The sequence below is a fragment of the Gobio gobio genome (assembly GCF_949357685.1).
Source record: "Gobio gobio genome assembly, chromosome: 5".
Taxonomy (NCBI): Eukaryota; Metazoa; Chordata; class Actinopteri; order Cypriniformes; family Gobionidae; genus Gobio; species Gobio gobio.
This window is the reverse complement of record NC_137101.1, coordinates 24,363,926-24,382,670: the sequence shown is the minus strand read 5'-3', so window position 1 is coordinate 24,382,670 and position 18,745 is coordinate 24,363,926. Positions and strand designations below refer to the sequence as shown.

The window sequence follows — 18,745 nt, the reverse complement described above, 5'->3', positions numbered from 1 at the left end:
ATTACATTGAGAATTTTTCAATAGCTGCAGTTCAATAACTGTTGTTTCCCTGAAAGTTCCAGTTATGACATTTTTATAGATTAAACTACTTTACTTTTGGATCTTTCTTCAGGATTATGGGTGGTAGTTGTTTGTTTAACAATTTTGGAACTCGTGGTTGGTCTGCCTGTTAAAAACTGGTTCTATAAAGAAAATGAATGATTTCTGTCATGCTCTAGTGACAGTAATACTTTTTAATGTTTTACATACTGGATAACGGGTGCACTAAAAATACATGAAAAATTCCCAAGCCAGATTTTGACATTTGGCAGATATATTAACCAAGGATTACTCTTTCAAGTCCCTAACAGTCATCCTTGAGGGAATTCAGTTTAGGAATAAACCAGAGCCGTACAAGTGTTCATTTAGCACCTGGCACAATTTGACTTTTGTTCTCCCTCTCTTCCGCTGTTGTATTGATGTAGATCCGGCTGTACGCCAGGCCTGACGCCATCCAGAGCGGATCGGGGGACTACGCTCTGCACATCACCAAGAGACTCCTGCAGTTTTACCAGGATTACTTCAAAGTCAAATATTCCCTCCCTAAATTAGGTAAGACGGGCGGTGAAATGTCTTCAGTTTTGTCTGGCTTCAGTGAAACGGGCAATAAATGTTCATCTCACGGGAAAGCGAGTGATTTTTCATTGTTCCATTTGTACTGCTAGCCGGTTCTTTGTGACTTCCTGTTTTGTGCTCGTGTGAAGAGGTGAAGGAGTGTCAACAGCAACTCAGTTCTTGCATTTATTGATCCCAAAAGCATTCTAGGCTGTTTGTGGTAGTGTTTGGTCTTGGGAATTAGAGCACACACACCATGATATGTGTGGTACTGTATGTAGTGTGGTTGTGGTGGACTGGCTCACATCAGACTGTGTCTCGCTCCATTGGGTTCCTGTCAGCTCTCTGTATTCATTTGAATATAGCCATCAATCTCTCAATGGGCCTCTGTCTGTCACTCTCTTCCCCCGCCTGCTCACTTCCTCTCTAAATGTGTGTGTTTGTGCGTTTCCATGTAATATTAATCATGTTACTCTCTTAAACGCTCTCTGGGAAGCATTTACCCTGTTTGCTAATAGGGTTGAGACCCTCTCAATATTCACACACGGACTACATCTCAACGATTTTCTTTCTGAATTTCTTTCCTTCTCATTTTCACCTCCTGGAAAATCCAACTTAAGCTATTAGCTGTGTTTGGGAACATGGCAGTCGGTCTGCTAGTTTGCAGCAGCTAATGACAATCCTTGACCAGCTAATATGTTTCTAAAGCACAGCGACCATCTTAAGATGGATATTCCAGCAGGGATTTTTAGGACTTTAAATCTGTAACTAAATCTACAATTACATCTAAAATATTTAGTGGTAATGAGGAAAATGTAGCACTCTTGCTAATGTTAGCATGTATTACCTTGTGAAAAAGAAGTGTGCTTAAAATCGGCATGAAACAGAAGTTGCAATAGTGTTTTCTTTTGTGTCATATTATGAGCAAAGCGACTTCTCGAACAAGAAAAAACACTTGATTTTGTCCATCGTGAATTGACTGGATCTTTGTATCGTTATGGTTTGCTATTGCTTGCAAACCTGTATGAATTTCTTTCTTCTTTTGATATTAGATATTTTGGGTAACCAAACAGTTGATGACTTTGACGTTGATGACATTGACTTCCATAGTATGAAAAAATATCTTCTTTAGATAATTCATACAGGTTTCAAACAATTTGAGGTTGAGTAAATGATGGCAGAATATTCATTTTTGGGTGAACTATCCCTTTAAATGTAAGCTATGATATATTTTTTTTATTTAACTGTAAATAACATGCAATAAAATGTTAAAAACATTACATTCAGTTTGCACAAAAAAATCTGCATATGCTGGTTAGGTTTGAAGCATGGCAGCTGGTTTGAACTGCAAGCTGGTCCTTAGCTGGTCATGAGCTGGTTTAAGCTGGTCAAGTGCTGGTACTTGACCAGCTTAAACCAGCTACCATGCTTCAAAACTTACCTAACCAGCAAATGCTGGTTGTTTCAACAGGGCTGTATATTCTTTTAAAGTATATAATTTAAAGGTTAACTGTCCTTTTCACAAGGGTTAGCATATGACACACAGGCTCAATAGTCTCTGGCCTAATGCTTCATGCAGCTGTAAATTCTGTGCATGATATGAGAAAATCGATAACTTGTAAACCAAGCTTTTTTCATGTGAAAAGTCTCAGAACAGGATCGACATCTTTTAAAACCTCTCAACATCCTCTCGTGCCACTAATGAGTGTTTTTCATGACTTCTCCTCTATTGATTGACGTCCTGCAGGATCGTTTCACTGAATTTTCAAACATGTTAAGCCCTTTAATGAGACTGGAGATTTTCACAACCTTCATTTTGTCACCTGCTAAAAAGATGCTCACGTCTGGCTGTTCAAATGTCACATCAAGGATGCTGCTTGTGCAAAGAAACTGTTTGTTTTCAGCTCAGTTGGTGACCTTAAGATACTTTTGACATGTACGGGTTAATGTTGCTTGTCACAGCTAAACTGAGGGGTGAGATGGTTTCAGTGTGAAGTGCGGCTTCATTTGAGAAATGATGTGGATGTTATTAATGCGTCCGTTACATAAAGACACCATCTGTGTGTTGAGTGTTGGAGCAGTTGCAGCCCCTCTGGTCTCGAAACAGGGACATTCTGTCTTTCTGCTCATGCAAACGATAATAATACAGAGAAATGAAATCAGAGCGTACAGGTTAAGGACGGCACGCCAGGAGCAGATCACATCTCAAGTCCTTGAAGCGCCGCACACAGATGTGTTTTAAAAGCTTGTTGCAGCCGTTGAAAGCATTTGCTAACACTACATTTCTTGAGGTTTATGTGGTCTGAGAGATTTTAAGCCATTTGTTTTGTTCCTTCTTTGACTTAAAGACATTTCTTTGTATCTGCGGCTCTTGGCATGTGATTCGTCGCTAATGGCATAACGATTTCTTTCAGAAAAAACAACGGCACAAACCGCAACACGACCCATTCATTGAAGTGGCCGATTGTTCGCCCGCTGAATCTGAAGCAGAGTCCAATTAGAGCAACTTAATCAGAGCCGCCAGTGACTGTGACTGGCAAATGAGAGACAAAGAGCCACCGCACACTCTCTCTCTTTCTATGTTCCTCTCTTTCATTCATTCTCTCTCAAAGAGGGTACAAAATGAATGACAGGAAAGGGTTTTAAAGAATGATGCAAACCAGAGGAGAAAATGGGCTTTGTTGTCGGGTAGCAGTTAATACATTCATATCATGATCAGTTATCGGTTTCATGCCTTTGACGCAAAAGCTTCCAGAAGCTTCATCATCAGTGAAGAGTCACATGCAGAATGATAATAAGATAAAGAATCAGAGCGGAGTGTGTTTGCATCCACGACACCCTTCATCCATTTAGCTTTCATTACATCAACAAGCTGCAAGAATCAAACTGTCTGATGCTTTTGGGAGTAGTTGTGAGGACGCTCTTTAGGTCCCAATGAACGGAGAAATAAATAAATCTGTCACAAGTGAGCATTTGCAGGCGCTTTCATTAAGACATTTCACCCCTGCAAATGTGTGTGCTGCAAAACATATTTGACGGCTAATTCTCAGATTACATCGAATTCTAGAGAAAACAAGAGCTGTCTGGTGCTCAAACTTTGTGTCAATTTGCACATCAAATGAGATGCTGCTCAAAGTGAGATGATAAAATGGACTCTTCAAATGGGGGCTGAAAATAAAGTCCTTTGAGTGAGCAATTAGCAATAGGGAACTGAAGAAATGTGGATTCTTAGAACACTAGCCTATTGCTAATTGCACACTGCAAAGTACACATTTATAAATTGTTATTTTAAACGTGTAATGATAAAAGTTTCAAATGTAGCATGATACAAGAGTGGCATTCAGTTAAATAATAATATTTAAATATAAAATGAAAATGATTTTATATGAAAATGTATAATATTATTTGTAAATTATTTTGTTATATATTTAAATAAAAACAAAAGTTTTTATATGAATATTATTTATATAGGTATACTTTATTTAAACTATTTAATTATGTATTGTAATTTATATTTTAATATAATTGTAATAAGTTAATATACATTATTGTATTAATAATATCAATTGTAATTCAATCAATAAAGAGTGAATATGAGCAAATAAGACAATAAGAGTTCTTCTTCATTCAACACACTGGAAATGGAAGGTCTAGTGCATTGCATTGCATATTCTAGATATCTAATTTAGAAAAAGTGCACACTATATTCTATGTACTCCAGAAATAATAAGACAAATATGATATGCCATTTAGAACACATCCTTGGTGTTAAATTTCAACTTGACAGCTGGTCTGTTTGAGTCTACAGTCGATATCAAAAGTTGAAGACTATAATGAAGCACATCATCTGTTTGTCAGAATAAAGAGACAGTGTGGGCGTTTGAAGTAACATTTAGTGCGTCCTTTGCGAGGGATGTGATCTTTCTTAGATATTGATCTACAGTAAGTGCTTCTCAGAGAGAGATCAATGATCTATCAAAAAGAGGCCGGGTCGCTCCAGACTCTTCTCAAGTCTGACAGCAGCATCTGACTGACAGATACGGATGAATGCAAAAAGAAATCGAATGCGTGACAAATGTGGACAGGTTCATCTTCCTTTGCTGTTAAGACTGCAGAAGGATCAGCAGTATGTGTGTGTGTGTGTGTGTGATGAGATGGACACTGGGAAGAGATCCAGTACATCGCCAACTAATCAGACCAATCAAATCCCAGTGTCATTCATTGGGGGTTTTTCCTTTTGAACTTCCTGCATGTTGATCCAGGAACAAGTTCCTCTTGGCTGAATCATGTAAAGCATCAGTTCTCAGAGATCAGATCAGAATCACACATGTGACCTTCAGATTTATTCGAACCCACTGCATGATGGGAATGATGCCATTTATCACAATCATTTCAGGGGAACCCATACTTTATGAGATTACAGTGAGAAGAGAACATTCTGGGTAATTTCCTGGTCTTGGAAGATCAGTGACAGTGCCAGAGCAGGAGAGATCAAACTATATGAATTAATCTGAGAGAATGAGACATGAACGACTGACAAGCAGGACGTCTGAGGACATCTGATGCACTTTCAGTTTTCTGTTTTCTGAGGTGAGTGATTGATTTTGAGGAGGATGAGAATGTTTTAAATTAGTCGATTTCTTCACTCAATTTTGCAGTTCATGTCCTCTGCAAGAACATCTTTCACAGCACCGTTCTGGCTCTATTCTAACCATCCTTATTATTTATTATCAATACAACTGTGACACTGTCATTGTCTTTTAGTTTGCTTCATCTCGCTCTTTTATTTCTTTCTTGCTCGTTCTTTCAGTCTCTTTTCTCCCCCAATCCTGGCACACAAAATCTACTCATCATCCCTCAATACTTCTTCAAAAATTGAAGCATAAACTGCACTTTCAAATGTTTTAAACTCTATTTTTTTGTGTCTCGATCGCTAACTCTCTGTGTGAATGCTCTGGGTCGGGCCCTTAATACAAAAAATCCCAAGGATAATGGTAATCTCTTCTAGAATTCATTAAAGCTAATCATCAAGGTCGGATGAGGGGCGTTTTGAAAGCGCCTCACCATCGATGTGAAAGTGACGGTCATAAAACTGAAGGGTATTTCACTAGAGATGAAAAATGAGGCACATTATAAAAGAATCACAAAGCCGCTGTATGTCTGATGAATGTTAAAAGAGTGACGCTCTCCACCTCTCTTCTTTTACTGAGGAACAACTTATAGAGTGTGTGCCTAGTGTTTCTCAAACCTGACCTTTGACCCTTCAAGTTCTACTACACAGTTTACTAGTATTTTCAAGAAAAGGAGGTTCAAGTTCATTAATTTTAACAGCATTTCCATTATTTTAAAATGTGCCATTATGATTAATGAGCTCATTTTCTTTATAGATCGCTCCATATTAGAGCACAAAAATCATAATCCTCATCACAAGAAACAGAAATCTCCATTTCTCGATTCGTCTGGTATAAAATGAAAAATCGAACTATTATTAACTCCCTTTTCCTCACATTTTAATGAATAACATCCCAGCACTGACTGAGACCTTTATGTGTTTTCCATTACCAGCCGCTCAAAGCGAGAGCTCATTCACAATGCACTAATACGATAAGAGTGTGTGACGGGGTCTGCTTTATGTTGCTGTTTATCATAGAAACTTATTATATGATCACACAATGTCACATGATCAAAGGAGACGGCTTGACACTGCTGCTGTCATAAATCACATGAGCTGTCACATTCACTTTTGGATGGTGCTAATAAACATACAGGTGTCTGCAGCTTCTCTATTAATATTACATGAGCTTTGCTTTGCATTTCAATACGAACTCGAAGCCTTCATCATCTACATATAACAGCGAGAGTAGTTGTTATCCAAAAATACAAGAGAGAAAATGTGTCATTAAATCAGTTTCAAAGTCTGGTGAGAAGCTGCTTACATTCACAGACATAGGCACGCTCCTGAATTATGTTTTTTATTTAATAATAATTGTACATTTATTTAATAATATTTGTTTTTATGTTATGTTATATTATATATTTAATCAATATTATTTTGCCAGAATTTTATGTACCTTTCACAAAATACAGAATCTTAAAACGCATTGCGACAGTTACAGTTTTCTTAATATGTAGAATTAATTTAAATGTATTTTCATCATTTCAGTTTTCAATTTAATTTCAGTTAGAGTTTTATTAATTTTATTACGTTTTTTTAAAAAAGTTTTAGTCATTTCATTAAAACTGCAGTCCGTAAGTTTTGCCTCTTTGTTGCCATCTCTGTTTGAAACCTGCAATTGCAGGTGCATTCATTCACCACACTGGTGTGTATACTGTACTTCGGAATCACAGATTTTACATCTTGGAGTAAGACCAAAATAAGAATTTTCACAGGAAAATGTAATCTGAACAAGTATAAGTAACCTTTGTTCTGACCAACTGAGAAATAAAATCATAACAATAAATCCTGCTACAAACGGTGATTGAATCTAACGCATCTGATCGCTTAGCTTATATCACATCAAACCGTGCAAATTATTATTATTGTTATAAATTGTTTTCAAATTGTTAATGTTAACAACATCAGCATTGCGTGACTATGCGTATTTAGTGTGTATTAGTGTTGTGTGTAGATTTCAATTTCTGTACAGTCTAATCTTTTGCTTTTGACTATGGGTGAATCTCCAGTTGTCACCAGTTGTATGATTGTCGTTTGGACCTTTCTGGACCAATCTGCCATCAAAATGATACATTTAATTATTCCAGCTGCTGTGAAAAAAGGCTATAAATGATCGGCCACCTGCAGCATCCTCACATGCGATAGCTACAAGCCAGACTCCTTTATGTATACAGACGTAATGACGCAAAGATGAATGGCGCCATGCTCGAATTTCGCGCAGAAAGCTACCAGTGCCACTCAAATTATTACACATTATTACAAGCTCACTGTTGTGAATCGGGCTAAGTTAAGGATATAGTTTTGAACACTGGCTGGTTATGTACTTGCTCAAAAATTGATTTTGGATACATTTTTTAAACCACAAAAAGTTACGGACCAAAGTTAGTTTCTATAATAACCCTGCTCAGTGACCATATGAAGATAAATATTGACTGTTAATATACTTACTTGTCCTTGTATTTTGAATTAATGCATTAAGTGATTAATTGTCTCCCATGTGGTTCTCATGAATACAGTGCAGTGTGAAGAAGAGTGATCCAACGTTTCCACAACGCTGCAATATGCTATCATTTTTCTCACTTGTCATTTCTTGTGTTGAGTTCTTCAGTCTTTATTTTCTGCTTTCAGAGCTCTAGCACCAGCAGTGCGGCTGTATTCAAAGAAACACACTGACCTTTAGTGCGTTTAATCACAGCTGTGTGTGTGTGTGTGTTCGGCCCGGTTGAGGCATGATGAAAGCTGGAGCTGTGTTTTGCTCTTTCTGCTTTTTTTTTGGAGGCCGAAGGCGATGTCATGGACTTGTGTCTCTTCATCTATCAACCAGTTTCTGAAATCTGCAGCCTCTGGTCTTTATCGATTCTGCCCATCATTTTCGTTCGCTTCCTGCTGAGACTGAAACCTGAAGCTAAAGCAGAGATGGGGATTCAGAACAGTAAGGAGGAACTCTGCTGTTTCCTTTAAAAAAGATTAAAAAAGAAGTTTGCTGATGGTTGAGATATCCAGACATCAGAATATACTGAACACATAAAGCAGGGGAACATGTCTGTGATGTTTGGCAGCTTGTGATGTCTGTTGAGTTTGGTGTCCCGTGTAATCTTTTCCCCAGTGTGAGCGTCTTTCCCATAATCCCTTTCTATGATTAGGGCTGATATTCTGGCCGTGCTACAGGTGTGCTGTCGATGCTCATCACTTGCTGTCTGAATCAAATTGACTGATCTTCACCTTCAAGATAAAGTCCTTATTACCCTCCTGAACAGGACATAAACTCAGTTCAGACTGACTTGTGCTGGTTAGTGCTGTCCATTAGGGCTGAACGATACATCAAATTTTCATCGTCATCGCGATATGAACTGTGCGATGAACACATCGCAAAAGACAGCCTGACACGATGAATAAGGGAAAACAGTTTATTACATGCGCCAATCTGAGTACCGTATTCTGAATACTTGGATTACTTCCACATTGAATTGCATTTTATAAGTGTAGGAATGCGGCCATCAAATCCTGCTTACTAAACATATATTATAAAATATTTAGCTGACGTCAAACGGGGCCAACGGCTCTAGTAAATCAGCGCATAGGAGAATGTAAAGTTGCACGTCAATTAAGCAGGAGCACCGGCAGTGGTCGGCCAAAACGTACTCGGTTACTTAACATAACCTCGGTTCCCTGAGATAAGGGAAGGAGTACGACGCCATGGGGAATTTCTCCTATTCTCGAATATACTGAAGTAATTTGTAAAATCACGCAGTGCTACTGCCCAGTCAAAACAGTGTCGAGACATCTCGCACGCTATTGGCTGGCCAGTGGGAACTGCATGAACCAATGGCAGAACAGCGTAATCTGAGCGAACCAATGGGCACAAAGCCTGCGATGCTGAGCGCAAGAGCCCGCGAAAGGGGCATATAAAATACGCTGTAACTGTCAAAAACGTCAGGTTAAATCGACTGAAGCGAAGATCACCGGAGTCAGCGCCATAGCACGGCCGTCTACGCAGTACTCCTTCCCTTATCTCAGGGAACCGAGGTTACGTTAAGTAACCGAGTACGTTCCCTTTCGAACGGTCAGTTCGTACTGCGTCTTAAGACGCCATGGGAACCTGTAAAATCCCGCCGTGCTATGATAAGCGCAGTGACATGTACTCCCTCAAGTTTGAACACTTATTAGAAAGGGCTCAAGACTAGAGTTACTGACACATCATTTATATATATAATATATATGTACACACGTCTTATACTACTGGGCTCATAGAGGCCGGTAACTACGTATAAGGAATGTGTAAGCATTGAAGCATATGAAGGCCCCAATGCCATCTTATGACGGGGACGGGCTTACAAGGCCGTCTAATATTCGTTAGGCGGTCTTAGTATTTTTATACAGCGAGGACTTGTGCCTGCAGTAACAATCTGGTTAAAGTAGATGGTGAGGACCAACCTGCCGATCTACAAATGTCACCCATAGAAACTCCACTAGACCACGCCCAAGAGGAGGCCATGCCTCTGGTGGAGTGAGCTTTGACACCTATGGGGCATTGGAGGCCCATAGTGTCATATGCTAACGCTATCGCGTCCACTAGCCATCTGGCTAGGTTTTGTTTGGTGACCGGAAGTCCCTTAGTTCGGTCACCAAAACTTACAAAGAGCTGCTCCGACTGTCTAAAGTGGGAGGACCGCTCAATATATGCTCTAAGCGACCTAACAGGGCCGAGCAGGTGTAATGCTGCGTTCACACCAAACGCGAATTGAGCGTCAAAATCGCGTCTACCGCGTCTAGTTTCACGCGCTTACATTTTGAATGCATTCGCGCGTCAGCAGAGAATTGGACGCGCGTAGAAATCGAGCGCTGGAAGCGAAATTGACGCGCGTTCAAGGCACTCCAGGAGAAATATGTCATAAAACACCACTCTGCCTCTTTTCATTTTCATTAAACATATATATTAAGCATTAATAGCCACACAAATGTGGTCCAGGCAACTCCTACATTATCTTCACTGCATGTATGTTTAAATATCCTTAAAATATAAAGTTATGAAACTTCTCTTTGCCCTCAGTCAAAACGATTTGGCAGACAACAAATTATAGATTCATGAGAGCAAAGATCGCCCGTTAGATCCACACAAGACGAACCACTACAGGACATCAGAGCCAGCGGCAGACGCCAGAAGGACTGGCCGAGGAAAGGCTGCCTTCGCCGGGGTTATGAGCAGTGATTGCCCGCGGTGATCGCCTGGATCTCACAACTCCAAAAACACAAGATTATTTTTTTTAAATAGGCGCTCTCTTTATAAATAAACCACAGACTTGAGCTTTAAACAATTACATTCCCACCTGAAAGAGTCTTAAAACTACATTTTGTGACACAATACAACTATTTTTAATTTATGCAAGGTTTCTCATACACGTCACTTTACCACGTGACAGCAGCAAGCAGGCTCCTGATTGGTTAACGCGGCGCGAATTGACGCCAAAGTTCAAATTTTTCAACTCGGGCGTCAGACGCGAATTCGCTTCAAACGCGTGAATGCACAAAAGCACCATCGCGCAAGACGCTCAATTCGCGTCCAATTCGCGCGAACTGGACGCGCGAATGAGGCGGATTCGCGTCCTTAGCGCCGCGCGTAACGCGCCTTCCGCGCCGCGGGACCACCAGACGCGCGTCAACGCGCCTTTCCATTGACTTAACATTGAAAACACTCGCGCCTGACGCTCAATTCGCGTTTGGTGTGAACGCAGCATGACTGTCTCTCATCCTCCGAACAGTATAGCTAACATTCACATTTGAATATTTATCGCAAGTCATATCGTCATCGCAATATTAAACAATGTTATCGCAAATCGCAGCTTTTCCTCATATCGTGCAGCCCTACTGTCCATAATGTTCATCTGCAAAACTGGTAAATGTCATGCTTTGGTTGCAGCAGGGAGAAATAAAAATCAGTATTTAATCGCAGCAGTTGATTTAAACTCAAACTCAAAGGAAATAAAAAACTTGGTATATATGACATTAAAGGGTTAGTTCACCCAAAAAGGAAAATTCTGTCATTAATGACTTACCCTCATGTTGTTCGACACCCATAAGACGTTCATCTTCGGAACACAAATGAAGATATTTTAGTTGAAATCCGATCGCTCAGAAAGGCCTCCATTGGCACAATGCACTGAACACTCTCAAGACCCATAAAAGGTACTAAAGACGTCGTTACAAAGTCCATCTCACTACAGTGGTTCTACAATAACTTTATAAAGCGACGAGAATAGTTTTTGTGTGCAAAAAAAACCTAAATAACGACTTATATAGTGATGACCGATTTCAAAACAATGCATCATGAAGCTTCGAAGCGTTATGAATCAGCGAGTCAAATCATGATTCGGATCGCGTGTCAAACCGTCATACTGCTGAAATCACGTGACTTTGACGATCCAAACCGCTGAATCGACTCACTGATTTATAACACTTCATTTTTGGGTGAACTAACCCTTTAAAGGTTACTTCAGCGATTTTCCATTAAGCTTTGTATCAGTAGAAAACTGGTAGTATATTCAAATTATGGTACTTTCCCGCCTCATATCCCCCTGAGACAAGAGAATTTCTGGAAAAAATCCTCAGATGACACAAATATCATCATTTTGCGTCATCAGAGGATTTTTTGGCCGGAGGCAAAAAACTACAGCCAGTAGAAGGAGCTAGTTCCGCATGTTTTCAACCCGCCCATAGGGGAGAGATCTCACTCACAGAATGTAAATGCTCTCGGCCGCTCTGATCGGGCATTAATAACAGAGCGAAGCGGTGCAGAGCAAAGTGAGTGTTTCAACTTTTCAATGAATTCCTATGAAAGTTAAGCTTCCATATGCGTTTTGAAAATGCGCCAGTCATTTTTCTACTACATAAATGACCCAGTTTAAATACACATCCATCTTCCCAGCGCTGAAGTACCCCTTTAAACACTGGAAAAGAACAGCCGCCTGTTTCAGGCATCAATGTACATGGTACCAACACAGAAATTTCAGTGGAAAAACATAGCTGTTGACTGCACACTAAAGAGAAAACCCCCTATTGAGTGTGTTAATTATTTTGACCTCACCGTTAAACGAGTGTCAGGCTGTCAGGGCTCACGGTTCTGCCGGCACTCCAGACTTCTGCCACTAGAATCGGTTTTATATTGCGTGTGTGGTGATCAATGTGTTTGGAGTTTCACTCACTTTTGTGTTTGATTGCAGAATCCCGTCTTCAACCTGTAATTCCTATTACAGGTTTAATTCAGCCTCAGTTTGTGCCGTAGATCAGAGTCATTTGTCTGAGAAAGTAACGCTGTCACTGGTTCAGTCAGAGCTGCACTGGAGACTCATTCATCACCTGCCGGACAGCTGGCGCCTCGTGCTGATTGGACATTTAGGATCAACTGTAAGAGAAAGAGAAAAAATAAATAAATAAAATACAGAGAGCTGTGCCTTTATAAATCCTTCATTTATCCACACATCTACCCATCATAGGAAGCTGTAGTTTAATGTCTATCTGTCTGTTTGTGCTGATATATGAAGCTCTATGGAAATGATGGAAGATGATGGTATTTAAGTATTTATGGCCTCTTTAAATGGTTTTAAGGATAAAGCCCCTCAGACGGACGGTGACGCTGCCGAAGAGGGATTTGAGGAGCTCAGTGAGCAGAGCAAAGTGAAAAAAACTCAAGAATCCATCCGCTCACAAATAGCAGAAGGCGTCTGATTTCATAATGCGGATTAGATCTGGACAAACTGGCTCTCAGAGGACTGTTCAATAAAGTGTGATGTAATCCTATAATTGGATTGATTATGACAGAGAGGCCAAATGACATGCTGGCCGTCACACTGTAGGAGCACGCAAACACAACACAGACAAATACATGTGGCTGTTCTCACAATGTCACCAAACTAAATGACTATTTTAGATGCACCTAGTGTTTCAATTAGTTGAATTTAACCATCAACATTCTTTGTTAGATTAAACAAATAAAAAAATGCAAGCATGAATTCATCATTATGTTAATGGGCCAAAGCCAAATAAGAGTGTCAACAATAAAAAAAATAGGAACATCTTTTAAAAATCTACTCTCTTTAGAAATGTTGGTTTTTTAAAAGTTTCAATTTAATCACTATTAAAATGCCATGTGTTGTAATTTTCATTGGTCATTATACTGTATGCATGAATTGCAATCTTCTTTTTAAATGTCATTTACCCAGTAAGAGTTTCAAGTAATGCACCAATGAGATGTATGTCTGAAGGTGTCCGCCCTTTTTTGAGCACTAATTCACTCTATTGTCTAAGATTTGTCTCCTCTTCACACAACACGTGTCGTCTTTTGCTGATATCAGCTGAAACTGATTGACAGGTGGGATTTGTACTGAAATACTCCCGAGTTTCAGACGTGTTGATGTGAGTTTGATGTGTCTGTAATGTTTGGTGCTTTAGAGATGAACCACATCAGCAACTGCTTTTAATTGGTCTGGGATTGAGAGTAATTTTCACACCCTCTGTTTGTTGTCTAAAGTGTTTCCTTCACATCTGAGGTGGGTTGGAGACTCATTTTATCGGCATTGAAGTTACTGATTTCAATCATATATCATTTACTGGCAATATGCCACGAAATGAGAGTTTGAGCAATAACATAATCAGCTCTAGTGTCTCGTCTGGGCTGGTTTTATTTGCTCACTGATTAAAACTTCATGAGAGCTCACATTCTTCAAACAAGCAGTTTTTAGGTGAACATTTTCAGCGTTTAGTGATGGTTTTTCTGTACAAAGCACTTTTATGTTTAAACAAAGTTCTTCCCTGCACAGTTTGTTCCTTGGGCTTTTTCCTCAGGGTGTGTTGGTCGATTCTTTTATAAAATGAGATTTATTCGCATTACAGGGTCTCTCACTACAGTTGCTCACTGTATGTTTAGTCACCTCCAGTTTTATTGATCTTACACTTTCTGCTTTAGTAGTGTTTATGAGTGTATTCATGTGTATTAGTTGGATATCTAGTATTTTTAGACTGAACGTTGAGTCTGGTTTATTGTGATGGATCGCTTGATCAGATGCTGGTTTGTGCTGAACGTGTTGTTTTATTTAGTCTTTAAAGGGCGTCATGATTGATGCTTTTGTGCTGGTTTCGAGCTGGGATGTACGAGGCTGGAGTTCCCTGGTGAAATTGTGCTTAATTGTATTAAACGTTTATTTGTAGTGTACTTCAAATCTTAAAAGTAATTTTGGTTACACTTTTAAGGTGTCTGTGTTACAGTGTAATTATACATTTAAGTACTGAGAAGTGAGAAATAATAGTTAACTTCATGTACTTATATGGTTAGGATTTGGTTCAGGGAAAAATGCAATACACCACCCATGTACGTACCGCAGTACTCTCATGGTATACCAAACAGCCCTGTTCCCTGCTAAGAAATCCTCTCTTTTACTTTCATTTTCCATCTGTTGAAAATGACAAATAAATGCATACTCCGAGAGCGCTTCACAAGTTATGTTTATACCATCTGGATACTCAATATTGATTGGGTGAATGTAGTTAATCGCCATTCTAAACTAATGTGTTGATACACTATAGCACATGACAAACATACAGACAGTCTCTTCTAGTGCTTGAACGGACAAATGCATATGGCCAATTTAAAAATTTAAGAGATTTTAGACCATTCGAGCAAAACAACTCACTTCAGTGCTCGCAAGCTGTTTTCTGTGACACAGAGAGCCAAGCCGTGTCACGTCTCTGACATCGAGCAAGCCCAGAAGTAAGATCACTTTCGCTTGCGCTCAGGGTGCGGATTACACAATGGCCTCAATTTAAAATGGCTTAATTCATTTGAATTTGAATGAATGATTCCTAAATACTTCAATTGTTTCATTACTGGATTTATCTTTTTCTGGATTCAATCACAAATTATTTTTTAACAGTCACTTGTCGCCACCTACTTGCAAAACAACGTAATCTTTATTTGAAGCGTCAAGTTACTTTCAAAAGATGATTTGCTCTATTTTCATCACTACCATAGTCATCGGTGTTTATATCCAAACTTTTATCCCAGTACTTCTGTGATTATTTGAATATTTGTAACACGGAAATAATGATACTGTGTGGTTGAAAAGACTGTGAAGCTGTTTCATACCTGCTCTCTCTGGGTCAGTGGCAGCGCGAACACAGATTTGAATATCCTGGTATGATTTTGTCAAAGATTAATAGACACAGGCGAATCGCTGTCATTTAAGAATAAGATAGCGTGGGTGTCTGAGTCGAGATCATATGCACCTACTATTATAGTATTGAACGCAACTTTCACATGCAATTGACAGATAAACCGCACGCTCCGATTTCAGTGTTGTCAAGTTCTGGATATTTTCAGCAGTTTGCTTCATACATTCAGTTTAACAGCATTAAAGAGGCCAAATGAAGTTTGAACTGTGTATATGCATTTTAAACGGATTGTGCTCGTCGTCCCTGAATAAGTGCGGTTTTATAGCGTATTCAATTCAACAGCTTGGGGCTGTGTTTCCCAAAATCATCATAAGCCTAAGTTGATCGTAGAGACCAATGATGCTAATTGTTGGCACAGACAGGACTAATCACTCTCTCATTGATGCATTTAAATAAATGTAATCTTACTGTGCTCATTTATCTGTATCCGACTTAGAAAGAGCACAAATCTGCAAGAAATGTAATGACCCATAGACAAAATAACTGATGAAAGAGAACAGTAATGTCAGAGCAATAGCACTGTGGGTATGGAATCCTACATATGCCGCAGCACTGCACAAGGAGACCCGAATTCGAAGTCCCGCTTCAAGGTCAGAGCTTTCTCAAGTCAACATCAAAGTTTGTTTACAAACTTTAGCCTCTAGTTTCTGACTTTACATTTATTTATTTCATTTTAGTTTACTCAGGTAAGCTGACTGCACTAAAGACAAACGTGAAGCCAATGTATAAAGTAAATAAAGATAGTTAAAAGTTAAATTACTATTGTTATTATTAAGTTAAAATTGTATCTAGTGTTCTTTGCTGGTGCCATGTCATGAACCCTGACCCCATAGAAAACAGATACTGTGATATGACCCAAACTGTGGCATTGGTGTATCGTTACACCCCTAGTAATCATGCACATTTTATAGCTATTACTACAGTAACTGCGTGTAACAATATAAAGTTATGAAACTTAATTTTGCCCTTAGCCAAATCTGTTTGCTCTGGAACAAGTAATAGATTAATAAGACCAAAGATTACCCGTTTGATATACCCCAAATTAACCCCAAATCTCATGTTTAACCACTCTCTACATAAGAGCCCGTGGCAAATTCCCAGAAGACTGGCAGAGATAAAGCTGTTCTCAGCGGGTACTTGAGCGCTGAATGGCTGACGGTCTGGAGCTCACATCTCTAAAAACGTCTAAACAAATTTTGTTCAATAGGCATTATGGTTATATACAAGCCGCATATTTGAGGTCTAAATAACTATATTTTCGCCTAAAAAACTGACACAACAACAGTAGTATTTGTAAAATTATAGCTTTTGCTCATCCGCCATGACACTGCAAGCAGAGCAATATAAACGGTGAAACGGTTCCCATGCTGATAGAATATCGCATGGCTGGAAAATGCTCTCAGCCAATCAGTTTCGAGAACCAGAACGAACTGCTGTATAAATATATACAGTGAATTTCAGTGAAAAAATAAATGACCACTAATCCACAGTTGCTGCTGTACCACCTAATAGTATTTAAGACACAATGGTCATGTTTATGCAACTGGCCCCTGGCCTGAAGTCGTGTCCTTTCCATCACCCATGTCCATGTGTGTGTTTTGTGGGAACATTTGCCTGGACAAAGAACGCTGCATGCATGTGTAATTAAGAGCGTTTATTTTGTGTGTGTACATGTGTATGCTTGTGTTTGTGCATTGTGTGCATGTGTGTGTGTGCATATGAGCAGAATCAATGAGGTATATTCCCAGATCAGCGTCAGTCAGTCTGGTATCATCTGTTGCCGTGTGGTGATGTAACAGCGTCCACGGAGCCGCGGGCCGCCATCGGGAGAAAGAGGGAGAGAGAGACAACAGTGTAGAATGATGAATGATGGAGGGGAAAAGAGTGTTTGGATGGACTGATAATGAAAGTTCGAGTGGATGGGGTGAAAAAGCTCTGCTCCGGTGAGCAAGAAAGACAGTCTTTATGGTTTTAATTGTCTCGACCCTGAGAGGGCAAATGGCCGGCCTTGACCAATCACAATGCTCTATCAGCCAGTGGCTGCGGCGTGCGGCTACAGAGGCTAAATCTATAACACGCTGCTATAAAAAGCACATCACACACACACTGAAGCACACAGAAAGCAATGCTTACCAGCATCATACTCCTAAAGACTGATAAGACAAGCTTGAGCAAACTGTACTGTTCAAAGTCTAAAACCGTTTCTGCTAAAATTAATATTTGATTTGAATGAAATGCTTTGAAGTGTGAACAAGCACCTGACAGAAAGATATGAAGGGTCATGTGTCTAATTGGCATTGTGGGTGGACTGAATTAGCCAATCAGCAAACAGTATGGGTGTTTTTTTTTAGCACTCGATGTAGTGCTGTATATATATAATGATATTTGCTGAATTGAATGCTGCAGTTTTAGGTCTGCAAAAGTTAACATGATAAATGATCAATCACAATATTTCACAATAATATTTTCATTTTGCTTTGGAATAATACTTAAAGGGATATTTCACCCAAAAATGAAAATTAGGGTGTTAACAAAGGCCTTCTGAAGCGAATCGACGCGTTTTTGTAAGAAAAATATTCATATTTAAAACTTTATCATGTAAACTTTAGATCGACCGCCTTCCATGGAAAAGTGTTGAATGTTGAAAGTGAAACTCAAGATGCGTACGTGACGTCATGGCGAGCGGACCTGGTCGCGTTAGTCTTTCGATCGGCAGGGGAACTTTCAACAATTTTTCCATAAATTGAACAGGGAAGGCGGTCGGTCGAAAGTTTACTTGATAAAGTTTTAAATATGGATATTTTTCTTACACAAATGCATCGATTAGCTTCAGAAGGCCTTTATTAACACCCCAGAGCCGTGTGGAGCAGTTATTTGACGGGCAGATGCACTTTTTATGGACTTTAAAAACAGAGCAACTATGAATCCAATTCTAATGCTTGGATTAGCCTGGACTTTTGTAATATTACTCAGATATTATTCATCTGAAAGATGAATGTCATATACACCTAGGATGACTTGATGGTGAGTAAATTATGGGCTAATTTTCCTTTTTGGGTGAACTATCCCTTTAATGTAAAACATGCACTAATATTAATAAATCTGAATTAATTTGGTTTCTATTGTAAGTAACTTTAATAATCGGAAGAACTTAATATAACGTCAATATTTAAATCTCATTTTTATTTTAGTATTAATACATTAAACATGAATTAAATATTATTTTATTTAGGAAACAACCTGTTTTCTTACATC

At 39.2% G+C, this 18,745-nt stretch overlaps 1 protein-coding gene across 1 annotated transcript in view; it reads left to right on the top strand.

Moving 5' to 3' along the window:
* Positions 1–18,745, top strand: part of LOC307126119 (thyrotropin-releasing hormone-degrading ectoenzyme-like) — a 170,745-nt gene that overhangs the window by 12,457 nt on the left and 139,543 nt on the right. Inside the window, exon 3 of the mRNA XM_079816506.1 lies at positions 465–591. Within this exon, the coding sequence (XP_079672632.1) occupies positions 465–591 (127 nt within the window). The remainder of the gene's footprint in view (positions 1–464; positions 592–18,745) is intronic.